We start from the raw sequence: 13560 nt of genomic DNA, 5'->3' as shown, positions 1-13560 counted from the left end.
TGGTTCTCAACCTTTCTAATGCCACGACCCCTGAATACAGTTCCTCATGTTGTGGGGTGTGACCCCCAACCATAAGTCTAGCGCAGTATCAGGACACGAAGTTTGGCAAGTCGCCTTCTGCGGCCTGCTCAAGGAATCTTGTCATAGTACTATTAGTAGTAAGCAAACCATCAGGATGAATTGTCAAACAATTCAGGAGGAGGGAAAAATGCTGGCTGGGGAATTCTGGGAGTTGAAGTCCAGATATCTTCAAGTTGCCAAGGTTGGGAAACACTGGTCTAGCGCCAATTCTCCCAATAGAGCTTTAAGCTGATTGGCAGAAAGGTCAGAGGGATGCCCCCACTGTCAACGCCTGATTGGTCGGATTGTAAAAATATGTTCCAAGGTGCCAGAATAGAAGCTTTAGTTCCTAACACCAGGGGAAATTTGTCTGTTCCCATGATCTTTCGTTCAACCAGAATATCTCCGGGACCGCCTTCTGCCGCACGAATCCCAGCGACCAGTTAGGTCCCACAGAGTGGGTCTTCTCCGGGTCCCGTCAACTAAACAATGTCGCTTGGCAGGACCCAGGGGAAGAGCCTTCTCTATTCTTTTCCTCCACACTTTACAGAAATACAAATTCACACACCTTCAAATCAGAATACAATACAATATAGTACCAATTGCCAAATTCTTCATCAAAATTCTTAATTATTTATCTGTTTTGTTTTGGTATACATCATTTATCCTGTGCTACCTCCTTTTCTAATTTTGTCATCCGGATTTCAAAGATTGTTTTCTGTTTTCATTCAGGCTCAAAATGCTATTAGCTATCAAAATTTCTCTTGGCTATTCGCTTTTTTCTACTAAAACTAGGCCATAGTGCTTCCATCCATTTCTTATATTCTTACTTATTCCTGTTTTATAAACCCTCATTTTAATATAACTGCCCTTTACGAGGAAACTTCCAGATTTACTTCTCTTCATACAACAAGGAAAAAAAATATTGGTACCTATCATGCCTTAAATCTAATTATAAATCTAGGTTTTTTGCATTCACTTCTGATGTGACCTGCCCTGAGTCTATGGAGAAGAGCAGCATAAAAATCAAATTAATAGATAGATAGATAGATAGATAGATAGATAGATAGATAGATAGATAGATGATAGATAGATGATAGATAGAGAAAGAGATAGATAGATAGAGAAAGAGAGAGAGTGATACATAGATGATAGATAGATAGATAGAGATGATAGATAGATAGATAGATAGATAGATAGAGATGATAGATAGATAGATAGATAGATAGATAGATAAAAAGAAAGATAGATGATAGATAGATAGAGAGAGAGATGATAGATAGATAGATAGATAAAAAGACAGATGATAGATAGATAGATAGATAGATAAAAAGAAAGATAGATGATAGATAGATAGAGATGATAGATAGATAGATAAAAAGAAAGATAGATGATAGATAGATAGATAGATAGATAGAGAGATAGAGAGATAGATAGATGATAGATAGATAGATAGATAGATAGATAGATAGATAAAAAGAAAGATAGATGATAGATAGAGAGATAGAGAGATAGATGATAGATAGATAGATAGATAGATAGATAGATAGATAGATAGATAGATAGATTTCTTTTATGTTTTGCGCCTTCCTCTTAATTGGGCTCTAGGATGTACCATAAACAGAGCCAACCCTTATTAAATATTGACCTGAGAACGATGTTCTACATGTCTTCTAAGAAGAAGTGGCATCGAACTCAACTGAACCAACACAAAGGCCTGGAGACCGAGTAAAATTCTCTATGCTGAACTTAGTCCCACTGTTTTCTACCTGAGAGACTTGTTCTCTCAGATAACACCTGACTTCCCTCCCAGGTAGTAGGTGGAACTGTTCTTGGCTCTTGTCCACCTTCTTTAGATCTGGTGCTCTGGAGGCAGCCAACTGCACTCTACCAAGGCTTCAAGGCCTGTCAGCAAAAAAAACCCCCGAAGGGCAAAAAATAGTTCCTACGATTGACAAGAAAGAATCATAAAGGTAGAATAACAGGGTTGGGAAGGACCTTGGAGGTCTTCCAATCTGACCCCCTGCTCAAGCAGGAAACCCTGAAACCCAGCCACGGTGGCGTAGTGGTTAGAGTGCAGTTCTGCAAGCTACTTCTGCTGATCACCAGCTGCCAGCAGTTTGGCAGATCAAATCTCAGTAGGCTCAAGGTTGACTCAGCCTTCCATCCTTCCAAGGTGGGTAAAATGAGGACCCAGATTGTTGGGGGCAAAGTGCTGACTTTGTAAACTGCTTAGAGAGGGTTGTAAGGCACTGTGAAGCGGTATATACATCTAAATGCTCTTTCTTTCTTTCTTTCTTTCTTTCTTTCTTTCCTTCCTTCCTTTCTCAGCCTTCCATCCTTCCGAGCTGGGTAAAATGAGGGCCCAGATTGTTGGGGGCAAAGTGCTGACTTTGTAAACTGCTTAGAGAGGGTTGTAAGGCACTGTGAAGCGGTATATACATCTAAATGCTCTTTCTTTCTTTCTTTCTTTCTTTCTTTCTTTCCTTCCTTCCTTTCTCAGCCTTCCATCCTTCCGAGCTGGGTAAAATGAGGGCCCAGATTGTTGGGGGCAAAGTGCTGACTTTGTAAACTGCTTAGAGAGGGTTGTAAGGCACTGTGAAGCGGTCTATACGTCTAAATGCTCTTTCCTTCCTTCCTTCCTTCCTTCCTTCCTTCCTTCCTTCCTTCCTTCCTTCCTTCCTTCCTTCCTTCCTTCCTTTCTCAGCCTTCCATCCTTCCGAGCTGGGTAAAATGAGGGCCCAGATTGTTGGGGGCAACATGCTTACTCTTTCAACCACTTAGAGAGGGCTGGAAAGCACTGTGCAACAGTATATAAGTCTAAAAATAGTTATATAGTTTCCTGATTGCTTGACAACCATGAAGTGCTGTGCCTCAAGATTCTTGACAAATGTATCTTTTCTTTTATGTACACTGAGAGTATGTGCACCAAAGACAAATTCCTTGTGTGTCCAATCCTACTTGGCGAATAAAAAGAATTCTAAATGCTATGGCTATTGCAAAACAGTCTATTGGGGGCGTGCATAAGTGCCTTCTGTCCCCTGTCCTAATGTTTCTCTTTTACTATTATGTGTATAAATTATATTATATCTTTGTACACCACCAATACCTACTTGGAAAACAAATAAACAAAATAAAACAAATAAACTCCAGCGTCGTTTAAACCCTTCTTTTAAAAGCTCCCCTAAGAGAAGGAGTTCTACCTGCCTGGAAACGCCTCCCGACCCTTACCTGGGTGCCCTTCTCCGACCGATTCCGACGTGAACATGAACGCCCCTTGCTCCTCGTTCAGCGTGTGGTCCTCCAGGCAATCCAAAGTCCCGTTCATGATGGGTCCCGACATGAGCTGCTTCGGGGCAGAGGCGGCTGGTTCTCGGGGAGGGGAAAGAAGCTCTCGGAGAGGTGGGCGATCTCCCCGCCTTCTCCAAGGCAGAGCGGGCGGGTGGCGCGGGCTCCCTTCGGCCAGAGGCGCCGAGGTCTCCAAGGTTCCAGCTGGTGCGTAAAAGCGCGCGGCGGCCGCCTTCCTCCTTGCTTTGCGCGCTCGCGGGAGCTGTCACGCCGCCTGCCCTCTATATATGGAAAAGTGAAAGTGCCTCGCTCGTCATGTGAGGAGCACGGAAGAGCCCATTCCCGGGCAGGGTGGAGGGGAAGCCGGCCACGCGTGGGGGAGGAGAGGGTGGGGTGGGGGGAAGCCAGCCGCGGCCCTGCGCGCGTTCCCCTGGCGCCAATTTTTCCACCCAGCCTTCTTGCGCCCCGTCTCTGCCCGCCCGGGAGGGATTATTATTATTATTATTTTTACATGCACCCACCCAAGCTCCGAAAAGGACCGTCCACCCTTCCCTCCCATCCCCTCGGAGGAGGAGGAGGAGGGCGAAAAGCGAGGAAGGAGTCCTGCTCTCGCTCGCCACCCGCAGGTCCGCGAGTCTGTGTTGTGTCGTGGTTGTATGTAAGGATCCTGGAGTAAACGGAACGGGTACAGTAGAGTAGAGTTAAATAGAATAGAGTGGAGTGGAGTAGAGCAGTGTTCTCTCTAAATTTTTTTGGGGGTGGGCGGAAAAGTATAGTGTCTGAGCGGCAGTCCCTTCGGGACTGGGCGACACAGAAATAATAATAAAATTTCCCTCTCGGCTTCTGGGCAGGTTTGGAAAACTCTGAGTTGATGATGATTTTTAAGTGAGCGATTGCTCACCTGCTCAGCTTAGAGGGAACTATGGAGTAGAGTAGAGTAGAATTGAGCAGAATAGAGTTAAGTAGAGTTGTTGAGTTCAGTAGACTTGAGTAGAGTAGAATAGAATAGAATAGAATAGAATAGAGTTAAGTAGAGTATAAAGTAGAGTCGAATAGAATAGAATAAAATGGAATGGAATAGACTAGACTAGAATAGAATTAAGTAGAGTATAAAGTAGAGCAGAGTCAAATTGAATAAAATGGAATAGACTAGACTAGACTAGAATAGAATAAATGGAATGGAATAGACTAGACTAGACTAGAATAGAATAAATGGAATGGAATAGACTAGACTAGACTAAAATAGAATAGAATAGAATTAAGTAGAGTATAAAGTAGAGCAGAGTAGAGTCAAATAGAATAAAATGGAATAGAGTAGAATAGAATAGAATAGTATAGAATTAAGCAGAGTATAAAGTAGAGTCAAGTAGAATAGAATAAAATGGAATGGAATAGAATTAAGTAGAGTATAAAGTAGAGTCGAATAGAATAGAATGGAATGGAATAGAATTCTTTATTGGCCAAGTGTGATTGGACCCACAAGAAATTTGTCTTTGGTGCAGATGCTCTCAGCGTACATAAAAGAAAATATACATTTGTCAAGAATCACGAGGTACAACACTTAATCATTGTCATAGGGGTCAAATAAGCAATCAGGAAACAGTCAATATTGATAAAAATCTTAAGGATACAAGCAACAAATTACAGTCATACAGTCATAAGTGGGAGGAGATGTATGATAGGAATGATGAGAAAAAATTAGCAGTAATAGTAATGCAGACTTAGTAAATAGTTTGACAGTGTTGAGGGAATTGTTTAGCAGAGTGATGGCTTTTGGGGAAAAAACTGTCCTTGTGTCCAGTTGTCTTGGTGTGCAGTGCTCTGTAGCGACATTTTGAGGGTAGGAGTTGAAACAGTTTGTGTCCAGGATGCGAGGGGTCAGTCAATATTTTCCCTGCCCTCTTTTTGACCCGTGCAGTCTACAGGTCCTCAATGGAAGGCCAGTTGGCAGCAATTGTTTTTTCTGCAGTTCTGATTGTCCTCTGAAGTCTGTGTTGGTCTTGTTGGGTTGCAGAACCAAACCAGACAGTGATGGAGGTGCAGATGACAGACTCAGCAGCTCCTTGGGCAGTTTGAGCTTCCTGAGTTGGTGCAGAAAGATGGCTTGGTTATTTTTCGCTTCTGGTTCTTTATTGCTGATGCAATGGGGGGGGGGGACTGAATTGCAAAGTCATGGATGACCCCGAGAAGGGAACTGTGCAAAGCTCAAGGATCTGGGTGTGTAGGATGTCCAGGTTTTAGGGACGCAAGAATGGGATGGCCCCGAAGTTACAAAGTAGTGTATTTCTCTCTCTCTCTGTCTCTGTCTCTCTCTCTCTCTCTCTGTCTCTCTCTCTCTGTCTCTCTCTCTCTCTCTCTCACACACACACACACTTTGACAGAGTTTAGAATGGGTACATCACTGACTTTAACACCAAGGAGCAGTAGAAGAGCAGGATTCGAACCTTAGTTTTCTCCCAAACATCCCTCTTGCCCTTTTTGGCAAGCGCAAACTCAAGCTATAAACAAATGTATTTATATATCTTGGAGAAATTGAGAAAGACAGGGCAGAGAATTCAGATGAGCCAATGGTTTTACTAACGATTTCTATGACTCTACTCCCTTCTAGCACTGATGACATTACCCAGGTGGGCCATAAAATGTCTGCAAGGGAACAACCAGGCACCGAGAACTCAGTAGGCTCATGTTTCGCCCTCCCTGGGCTCCAAAGTCTTCCCTAGAGATGGTGGAGGGTAAAAACGCCCTCCCCCATTCCTCTGGAGCAGAGGTACCCAAACTTAGCAACTTTAAGACTTGTGGAGTTCAACTGCCAGAATTCTCCAGGTAGCATAGCTGGCTGGAGAATTCTGGGAGTTGAAGTCCACAAGTCTTAAAGTTGCCAAGTTTGAAGACCTCTGCCCTGGAGGCTCTCTGAAAGCCAAAAACGCCCTCCCAGAGCCTCTCTGCGAGTAAAAAATCAGCTGGCCGGCACCCACATGCACGTTGGAGCTGAGCTCGGGCAATGGCTCACCTGCCAGCAGATATGGCTCTGTGTGCCGCCTGTGGCCCCCGTGCCATAGGTTCGCCATCAATGACCTATCCCAACAGTTAGTATACTCTAGCTCACCTCTATTTTTTAATTCTTTGGTTTGCCCAACTTTTAAAAAAATGTCTTTTGTCTTTTGTTGTTTGTGTTTTGTGTATTATAAATAAAGTTTATTTTTACAAATAAAAAAATAAAGATTCGGTTTCACTGCATTCCGCAGAAATCCGACCCTACCTTGTAACATTTTCTCTGGACAATTGAGGCCCTTGTAACTTTTCAGTGACGTAAAGGATTATATCACATCTAGTATCCTGGCTTGACAGGAGGATGGGACGAGATGGGCCTGGAACGTGACTCCCTTTCCAAAGAGAAGCAAAGCTGGAAGAACCTGAAATGGTTTCATGTTCATTCAGCATGTTACTTAATTCATGTTGAAAAGATTGCAAGATTTCGAGTCTACGGAGAGGGGCGGCATACAAATCTGGTTAATAAATAAGATAAATAAATAAATAAATAAATAAATAAATAAGATACCTTTCCAGGCCACGGAAAAACCACTCTCCACAGAACTGGTTCCTGGTGCCTAAAAGGTTGGAGGAAATTGTCCTTTATAATAGAATAGAATAGAATAGAATGGAATAGAATTCTTTATTGGCCAAGTGTGATTGGACACACAAGGAATTTGTCTTTGGTGCAGATGCTCTCAGTGTACATAAAAGAAAAATAGACATTATGATGGAATGGAATGGAATAGAACAGAACACAACAGAACAGAACACAACAGAACAGAATAGAATTCTTTATTGGCCAAGTGTGATTGGACACACTAGGAACTTGTCTTTGGTGCAGATGCTCTCAGTGTACATAAAAGAAAAAGAGACATTATGATGGAACGGAACGGAACGGAATAGAATAGAACAGAACACAACACAACACAACAGAATAGAGTTCTTTATTGGCCAAGTGTGATTGGACACACAAGGAATTGGTCTCTGGTGCAGATGCTCTCAGTGTACATAACAGAAAAGAGACATGATGGAATGCAATGGAGTGGAGTGGAGTGGAATAGAATAGAATAGAATAGAATAGAATAGAGTAGAAGATTTCTTTATTGGCCAAGTGTGATTGGACACACAAGGAATTGGTCTTTGGTGCAGATGCTCTCAGTGTACATAAAAGAAAAGAGACATGATGGAATGGAGTGGAGTGGAATAGAATAGAATAGAATAGAGTAGAAGATTTCTTTATTGGCCAAGTGTGATTGGACACACAAGGAACTTGTCTTTGGTGCAGATGCTCTCAGGGTACATAAAAGAAAATATACATTTGCCAAGAATCAGGAGGCACAACACTTAATGATTGTCATAGGGGTCAAATAAGCAAAGAAGAAACAATAAATATTAATAAAAATCCTAGGCAATAAGTTTCAGTCATACAGTGGGGGTAGATGGGTGATAGGAATGACGAGAAAAAACTAATAGTAATAGTAGTGCAGACTTTTTTACACTCCCTCTGGCTCCAGGGAAGCTCTTGGGGCTTGGGGAGGGCAAAACACGAGCCTACTGGGCCCACTGGAAGTTGGGAAACAAGTCTGTTTCTTCCAACCTCCAGAGACCCTCCAGGGTGGCAAGGAAGCTGTTTTTGCCCTCCCCAGACACTGAATTATGGGTATGCGCAATAGTGCACACCCACGTTCTTTTGACACCGGAGGGGAAAAAAGGCTCACCATCACTGCAATAGAAGATTTCATACAGTAAGCCAAGACTTACAGTTTTGATGTCCTTCCTCTGGCGATGATAGGATTTTATTTCCAATGCCGGGGATTTAAGCCCAGTTCTGACACCTGACAAAGGGTTCTAATCCTTCCGTGATGGCAGCGGGATTCTTCTCCTACTTACTTCTACATGGCTGGGTCAGAAAATGCCTAGAAATTTGGGTGGGGATTAGTAGAACATTCAGAGACAATTCAAATTGTCGGTGAATGCAACGGAAAATAATCTAGCGGCCAAGGCCGGAACCATCGGCCAATTGAGAATATTCAGGGTCACCATTTGGTGTTTGTCTCTGAAATAAGTCCACTTGCGAATTTTGTTTGTTTGTTTGTTTGTTTGTTTGTTTATCTATCCAATACACAAATACATAGGAAGAAAAATAGACATGTAAGGGTAAAAGTGAACTTAGAGGAGAGGATATATGAAAGGAAGAGAATATATATGATAGGTGAAAGAAAGGAAAGACAATTGGACAGGGGACGAAAGGCACACCAGTGCACTTATGTACGCCCCTTACTGGCCTCTTAGGAACCTGGAGAGGTCAATTGTGGAGAGTCTAAGGGAGAAGTGTTGGGGTTGACACAATTGAGTCCGGCAATGAGTTCCACACTTCGATAACTCGATAGTTGAAATCATATTTTTTACAGTCAAGTTTGGAGCGGTTCGTATTAAGTTTGAATCTGTTGCGTGCTCTTGTGTTGTTGCGGTTCAAGCTGAAGTAGTCATTGACCGGTAGGACGTTGCAGCATATGATCTTGTGAGCAATACTCAAATCGTGTTTTAGGCGTCTTAGTTCTAAGCTTTCTAGGCCCAGGATTGTTAGTCTATTTTCGTAGGGTCTTCTGTTTCGAGTGGAGGAGTGAAGGGCTCTTCTGGTGAAATATCTTTGGACATTTTCAAGGGTGTTGATGTCTGAGATGTGGTATGGGTTCCAGACAGATGAGCAGTAGTAGATGAGCAAAATTGAAACTATTGGCTCGCAAAGCAAGGAATCAAAATGTACAGGTAGCCCTGGACGTACAGTAGTCCCTCGCTATACCGCGCTTCACCTACTGCGGCTTCACTTCATCGCAGGTTTTCAAGAAATATTAATGAGAAAAATCATTTGCGGATCTTCGCTGGTTCGCAGGTTTCTGAGGAAGTCGATCGGCAGATTTAAACAGCCCACCGAACTCGATCGGCAGATTTTTCAAAAAAATATATATCTAAAATTGTAAATACTGTATTTAAATACTGTATCTAAAATAAATACTGTGTGGGAAGGGTTTATAAACACTTAAAACAATGAAAACTTACCAAACAATTACAATATAAATACTTAAATAAGTACTATCAGTCGATAAATTCCCCATCGCGGATTTCACCTATCGCGGCCGGGTCTGGAACGTAACACCAGCGATAGGTGAGGGACTACTGTATACGATCCCAGCTGAGAGCCCAGAATTTTGGTTACTAACCAAGATGGTGGTTAAGTGAGTTTGGCCCCATTTTACCACCTTTCTTGCCCTGCGGTTGTTAAGCGAATCACTCGGTTGTGAAGTACATCCAGCTTCTTTGTCAACGTTGCTTGTCAGAAAGTGACAAAATGGGGCATTTGTAACCGTCAATAGGAGTCCGTTGCCAAGGGGCCCGAATTTTGATCACGTGACCGTGGGAAATATCACAACGGTCATTAAGTGTGTAAAACAACAGCCATAAGTCACTGTTTTTCAGTGCCTTTGCAACTTCAAACAGACATTAAACCAACTGTTGTATGTCGAGGACGGCTTATGGCAGTGATGGCACACTGACACACGAGCCATTGCCCAAGCTCAGCTCCAACATTTTATTTATTTTTATTTATTTATTTTGTCCAATACACAATAATACACAATGAAGGTTATAGAGGATATAGTAGAGAAGATATAGGAGACATAGGAGAGACTATAGGACAGGGGTCGGAAGGCACTCTAGTGCGCTTATGGACGCTCCTTACTGACCTCTTAGGAATCTGGAGAGGTCAACCGTGGAAAGTCTAAGGGTAAAGTGTTGGGGGTTAGGGGATGATACTACAGAGTCCGGTAATGAGTTCCACGCTTCGACAACTCGATTACTAAAGTCATATTTTTTACAGTCAAGTTTGGAGCGGTTAATATTATCTATCTATCTATCTATCTATCTATCTATCTATCTATCTATCTATCTATCTATCTATCTATTGGATTCGTGTGCCGCCCCTCTCCGCAGACTCGGGGCAGCTAACAACAATGATAAAAAACAACATGTAACAATCCAATTTAATAAAACAACTGAAACCCCTTATTATAAAAACCAAACATACAGACAAACATACCATACATAACTTGTAATGGACTAGGGGGAAGAAATATCCTAACTCCCCCATGCCTGGCGACAAAGGTGGGTCTTGAGTAATTTGCGAAAGACAAGGAGGGTGGGGGCCGTTCTAATCTCTGGGGGGAGTTGATTCCAGAGGGCTTGAATCTGTTGTGTCCTCTTGTGTTGTTGTGGTTGAAGCTGAAGTAGTCATTGACAGGCAGGACGTTGCAGCATACGATCTTGTGGGCAATACTTAGATCATGTTTAAGGCGTCTTAGTTCTAGGCTTTCTAGGCCCAGGATTGAAAGTCTAGTCTCGTAGGGAATTCTATTTCGAGTGGAGGAGTGAAGGGCTCTTCTGGTGAAGTATCTCTGGACATTTTCAAGGGTGTTAATGTCTGAGATGCGATATGGGTTCAAAATGGATGAGCTGTATTCAAGGATGAGTCTGCCGAAAGTTTTGTAAGCTCTGGTAAGTAGTGTGAGATTTCCAGAGCAGAAGCTACGTAGGATTAGGTTTACAACTCTTGAAGTCTTCTTAGCGATGTTGTTGCAGTGGGCTTTGGCCCTCCATATGTGTGCTGGCCAGCTGATTTTTTGCTTGCACAGAGGCTCTGGGAGGGCGTTTTTGGCTTCCAGAGGGCTTCCAGGAGGATGGGGAGGGCATTTTTACCCTCCCCTGGATCTGGGGAAGCCTTTGGAGCCTGGGGAGGGCGAAACATGAGCCTGCTGGGCCCACCAGAAGTTGGGAAACAGTCCGTTTCCGACCTTGAGAGGGTTTCTGGAGGGCAGGGGAAGCTGTTTCCGCCCTCCCCAGGCATTGACTTATCGGTGTGGGCACTTAGGCATGTATGATAGTGCGTGCCCATGCTCTTTCGGCACCCAAGGAAAAGAAGGTTCACCATCTCTGGCCTATGGTTACAAGTAGTGTAACCAACTTGCAAAGTTTGGACTCGTACCGAAGTTTGCAGTGTTCGGCATGCTGAACCCAAACTTTTTTAAAAGTTCAGGTTCGGCGTTCGCTCGAACACCGCGAAGCATCCTTTTCCGTAAAAATGAAAGGAAGCAAAAGGAGGTGGAGAATTCCCCACCTCCTTGTTTATTTTTACGGAAAAGGGCACTGCTGCAGTTCGGGTTCAGGTTCGGCAAAGTTCGGCCGAACTCGTCGAACCCGAACTTTGTTGCGTTCGCCCAACACTATTTGCAAGTTAAAAATATTGGCGGTAGATGTGTATCCTTGCCATTTTCTCCAATCCCAGGTGAATTTGAAAGCCAAAAGCCCCTTCTCGGGAGAGGATGCCCCCTAATTGGGAACCCCCACAGGGAAGGGTTCCTCTTGCGCATTCAGTAGCTAAGCTGTGGCAAGTTCATTTTTTTTTCTTTCAGATCGGCTCTCCTGCTGACCTAAGCAACCCAGGAATGTCCTTGGTGCGGATCCAATCTCTCTCCCATCACCTGGGCTGCAGATGTCCCAAGCGTTGCCACGTGCTTAGCCCGTGACCCCTTTGCAAAACGGGTCACCCCCTGAAATCATGGAAGCTTGCAGTTTTCAACTGAATAAATACATCTTTTTTCCCCCTGTTTGGCTTGGTTCTCTCTCTCTTTCTTTGCAAAAACAACGTGGAAGTGAGATAATCATAAACTAGAGAGGTGTGTTCCTCTCCAGCCAATGACTTGGGGTAAAAACCCTGCTCTGGAGGTGGGAGGAAATGGAAGGAAACGGTTGGACAGCTTCTTGCCAAGCATTCCTAGGAGGGGAGGTTTTGAAGTCCAAGAATTGTTTGACATCAGATTTATTTCCGTGCTTTGCTGGAGGGGGGGGGGGTTTCACTTTTCACCCCGCTGTTTCTTCCTCCATCCGTCAAAGCTTCTGCATTCCAATTGGACATTTAGGGTCCAAGGCGATGCCAAATCCTTGTGGCCTTTTTTAAAAAAAAATGTATTTGTTTATTTGTTTATTTGTTTATTTGTTTATTTGTTTATTTGTTTATTTGTTTATTTGTTTAGTTGTTTAGTTGTTTAGTTGGTTAGTTAGTTAGTTAGTTAGTTAGTTAGTTAGTTAGTTAGTTAGTTAGTTAGTTAGTTAGTTAGTTAGTTGTTTCTTTGTTTGTTTGGTCCAATACACAATAATACACAATGAGGGTTATAGAAGATATAATCAGGTAGAATGTATTAAAGGGGGAATAGAGGAGAAAATAAAGGAGTGAAATATAACTAGGAGACAATAGCAGGAAAAGATATAGGGATAGAAGAGAAGATATAGGAGATATAGGAGAGACAATAGGACAGGGGACGGTAGGCACTCTGGTGCGCTTATGTACGCCCCTCACTGACCTCTTAGGAACTTGGTGAGGTCAACCGTGGATAGTCTAAGGGTAAAGTGTTCGGGGTTTAGGGATGATACTACAGAGTCCAGTAGTGAATTCCACGCTTCGACAACTCGATTACTAAAGTTGCATTTTTTACAGTCAAGTTTGGAGCGGTTAATATTAAGCTTGTATCTGTTGTGTGCTCTTGTGTTGTTGTGGTTGAAGTTGAAGTAGGCGGCGACAGACAGGATGCTGCAGCATATGATCTTGTGGGCAATACTTAGATCATGTTTGAGGCGTCGTAGTTCTAAGCTTTCTAGGTCCAGGATTGTAAGTCTAGTTTCATAGGGTCTTCTGCTTCGGATAGAGGAGTGAAGGCTCTTCTGGTGAAGTATCTCTGGACATTTTCGAGGGTATTAATATCAGAAATTTTACTTAGGAAGGATCTTCGGCAGGAGAGGAAGGCGAGGACTCGGTGGCGATGGAGACTCTCGGTCAGCCACATTGCCCCAAAGGTGTTCTTTCAAGAGGCATCTGGACTTCCTTTTTAAAAAAAAAAAAAATATTTATTTATTATTTGGATTTCAAGGCTGCCTTTCTCCAGGCGACTCAGAGCAATTTACAGCATAACTGCAGAAAAAACAAGTGATGCCAATCTGCCTTCCATTGAGGACCTGTAGACTGCACAAGTCAAAAAGAGGGCGGGGAAAATATTGACTGACCCCTCACATACACAAATTGTTTCAACTCCTACCCTCAACACGTCACTACAGAGCCCTGCACACCAAGAC

At 43.1% G+C, this 13560-nt stretch overlaps 1 protein-coding gene and 1 long non-coding RNA gene across 2 annotated transcripts in view; one reads left to right on the top strand and one right to left on the bottom strand.

Moving 5' to 3' along the window:
• MAT1A (methionine adenosyltransferase 1A) overlaps positions 1–3641 on the bottom strand; it is a 36705-nt gene extending 33064 nt beyond the window's left edge. The window contains exon 1 of the mRNA XM_070751965.1: positions 3292–3641. Within this exon, the coding sequence (XP_070608066.1) occupies positions 3292–3403 (112 nt within the window). The 5' untranslated portion in view covers positions 3404–3641. The remainder of the gene's footprint in view (positions 1–3291) is intronic.
• Positions 3642–3882: 241 nt separating this feature from the next.
• On the top strand, positions 3883–12041 carry LOC139167492 (uncharacterized). Its single transcript, XR_011559152.1, has 2 exons — positions 3883–3974; positions 11847–12041. It is a non-coding gene; the product is annotated as an uncharacterized lncRNA (long non-coding RNA).
• The last annotated feature ends 1519 nt before the right edge of the window (positions 12042–13560 follow it).

This window comes from Erythrolamprus reginae, chromosome 5, assembly GCF_031021105.1.
Source record: "Erythrolamprus reginae isolate rEryReg1 chromosome 5, rEryReg1.hap1, whole genome shotgun sequence".
In the NCBI taxonomy this organism is placed as follows: Eukaryota; Metazoa; Chordata; class Lepidosauria; order Squamata; family Dipsadidae; genus Erythrolamprus; species Erythrolamprus reginae.
Note: the sequence above shows the minus strand (reverse complement) of the source record. Positions and strands in the feature narration are given on the sequence as shown.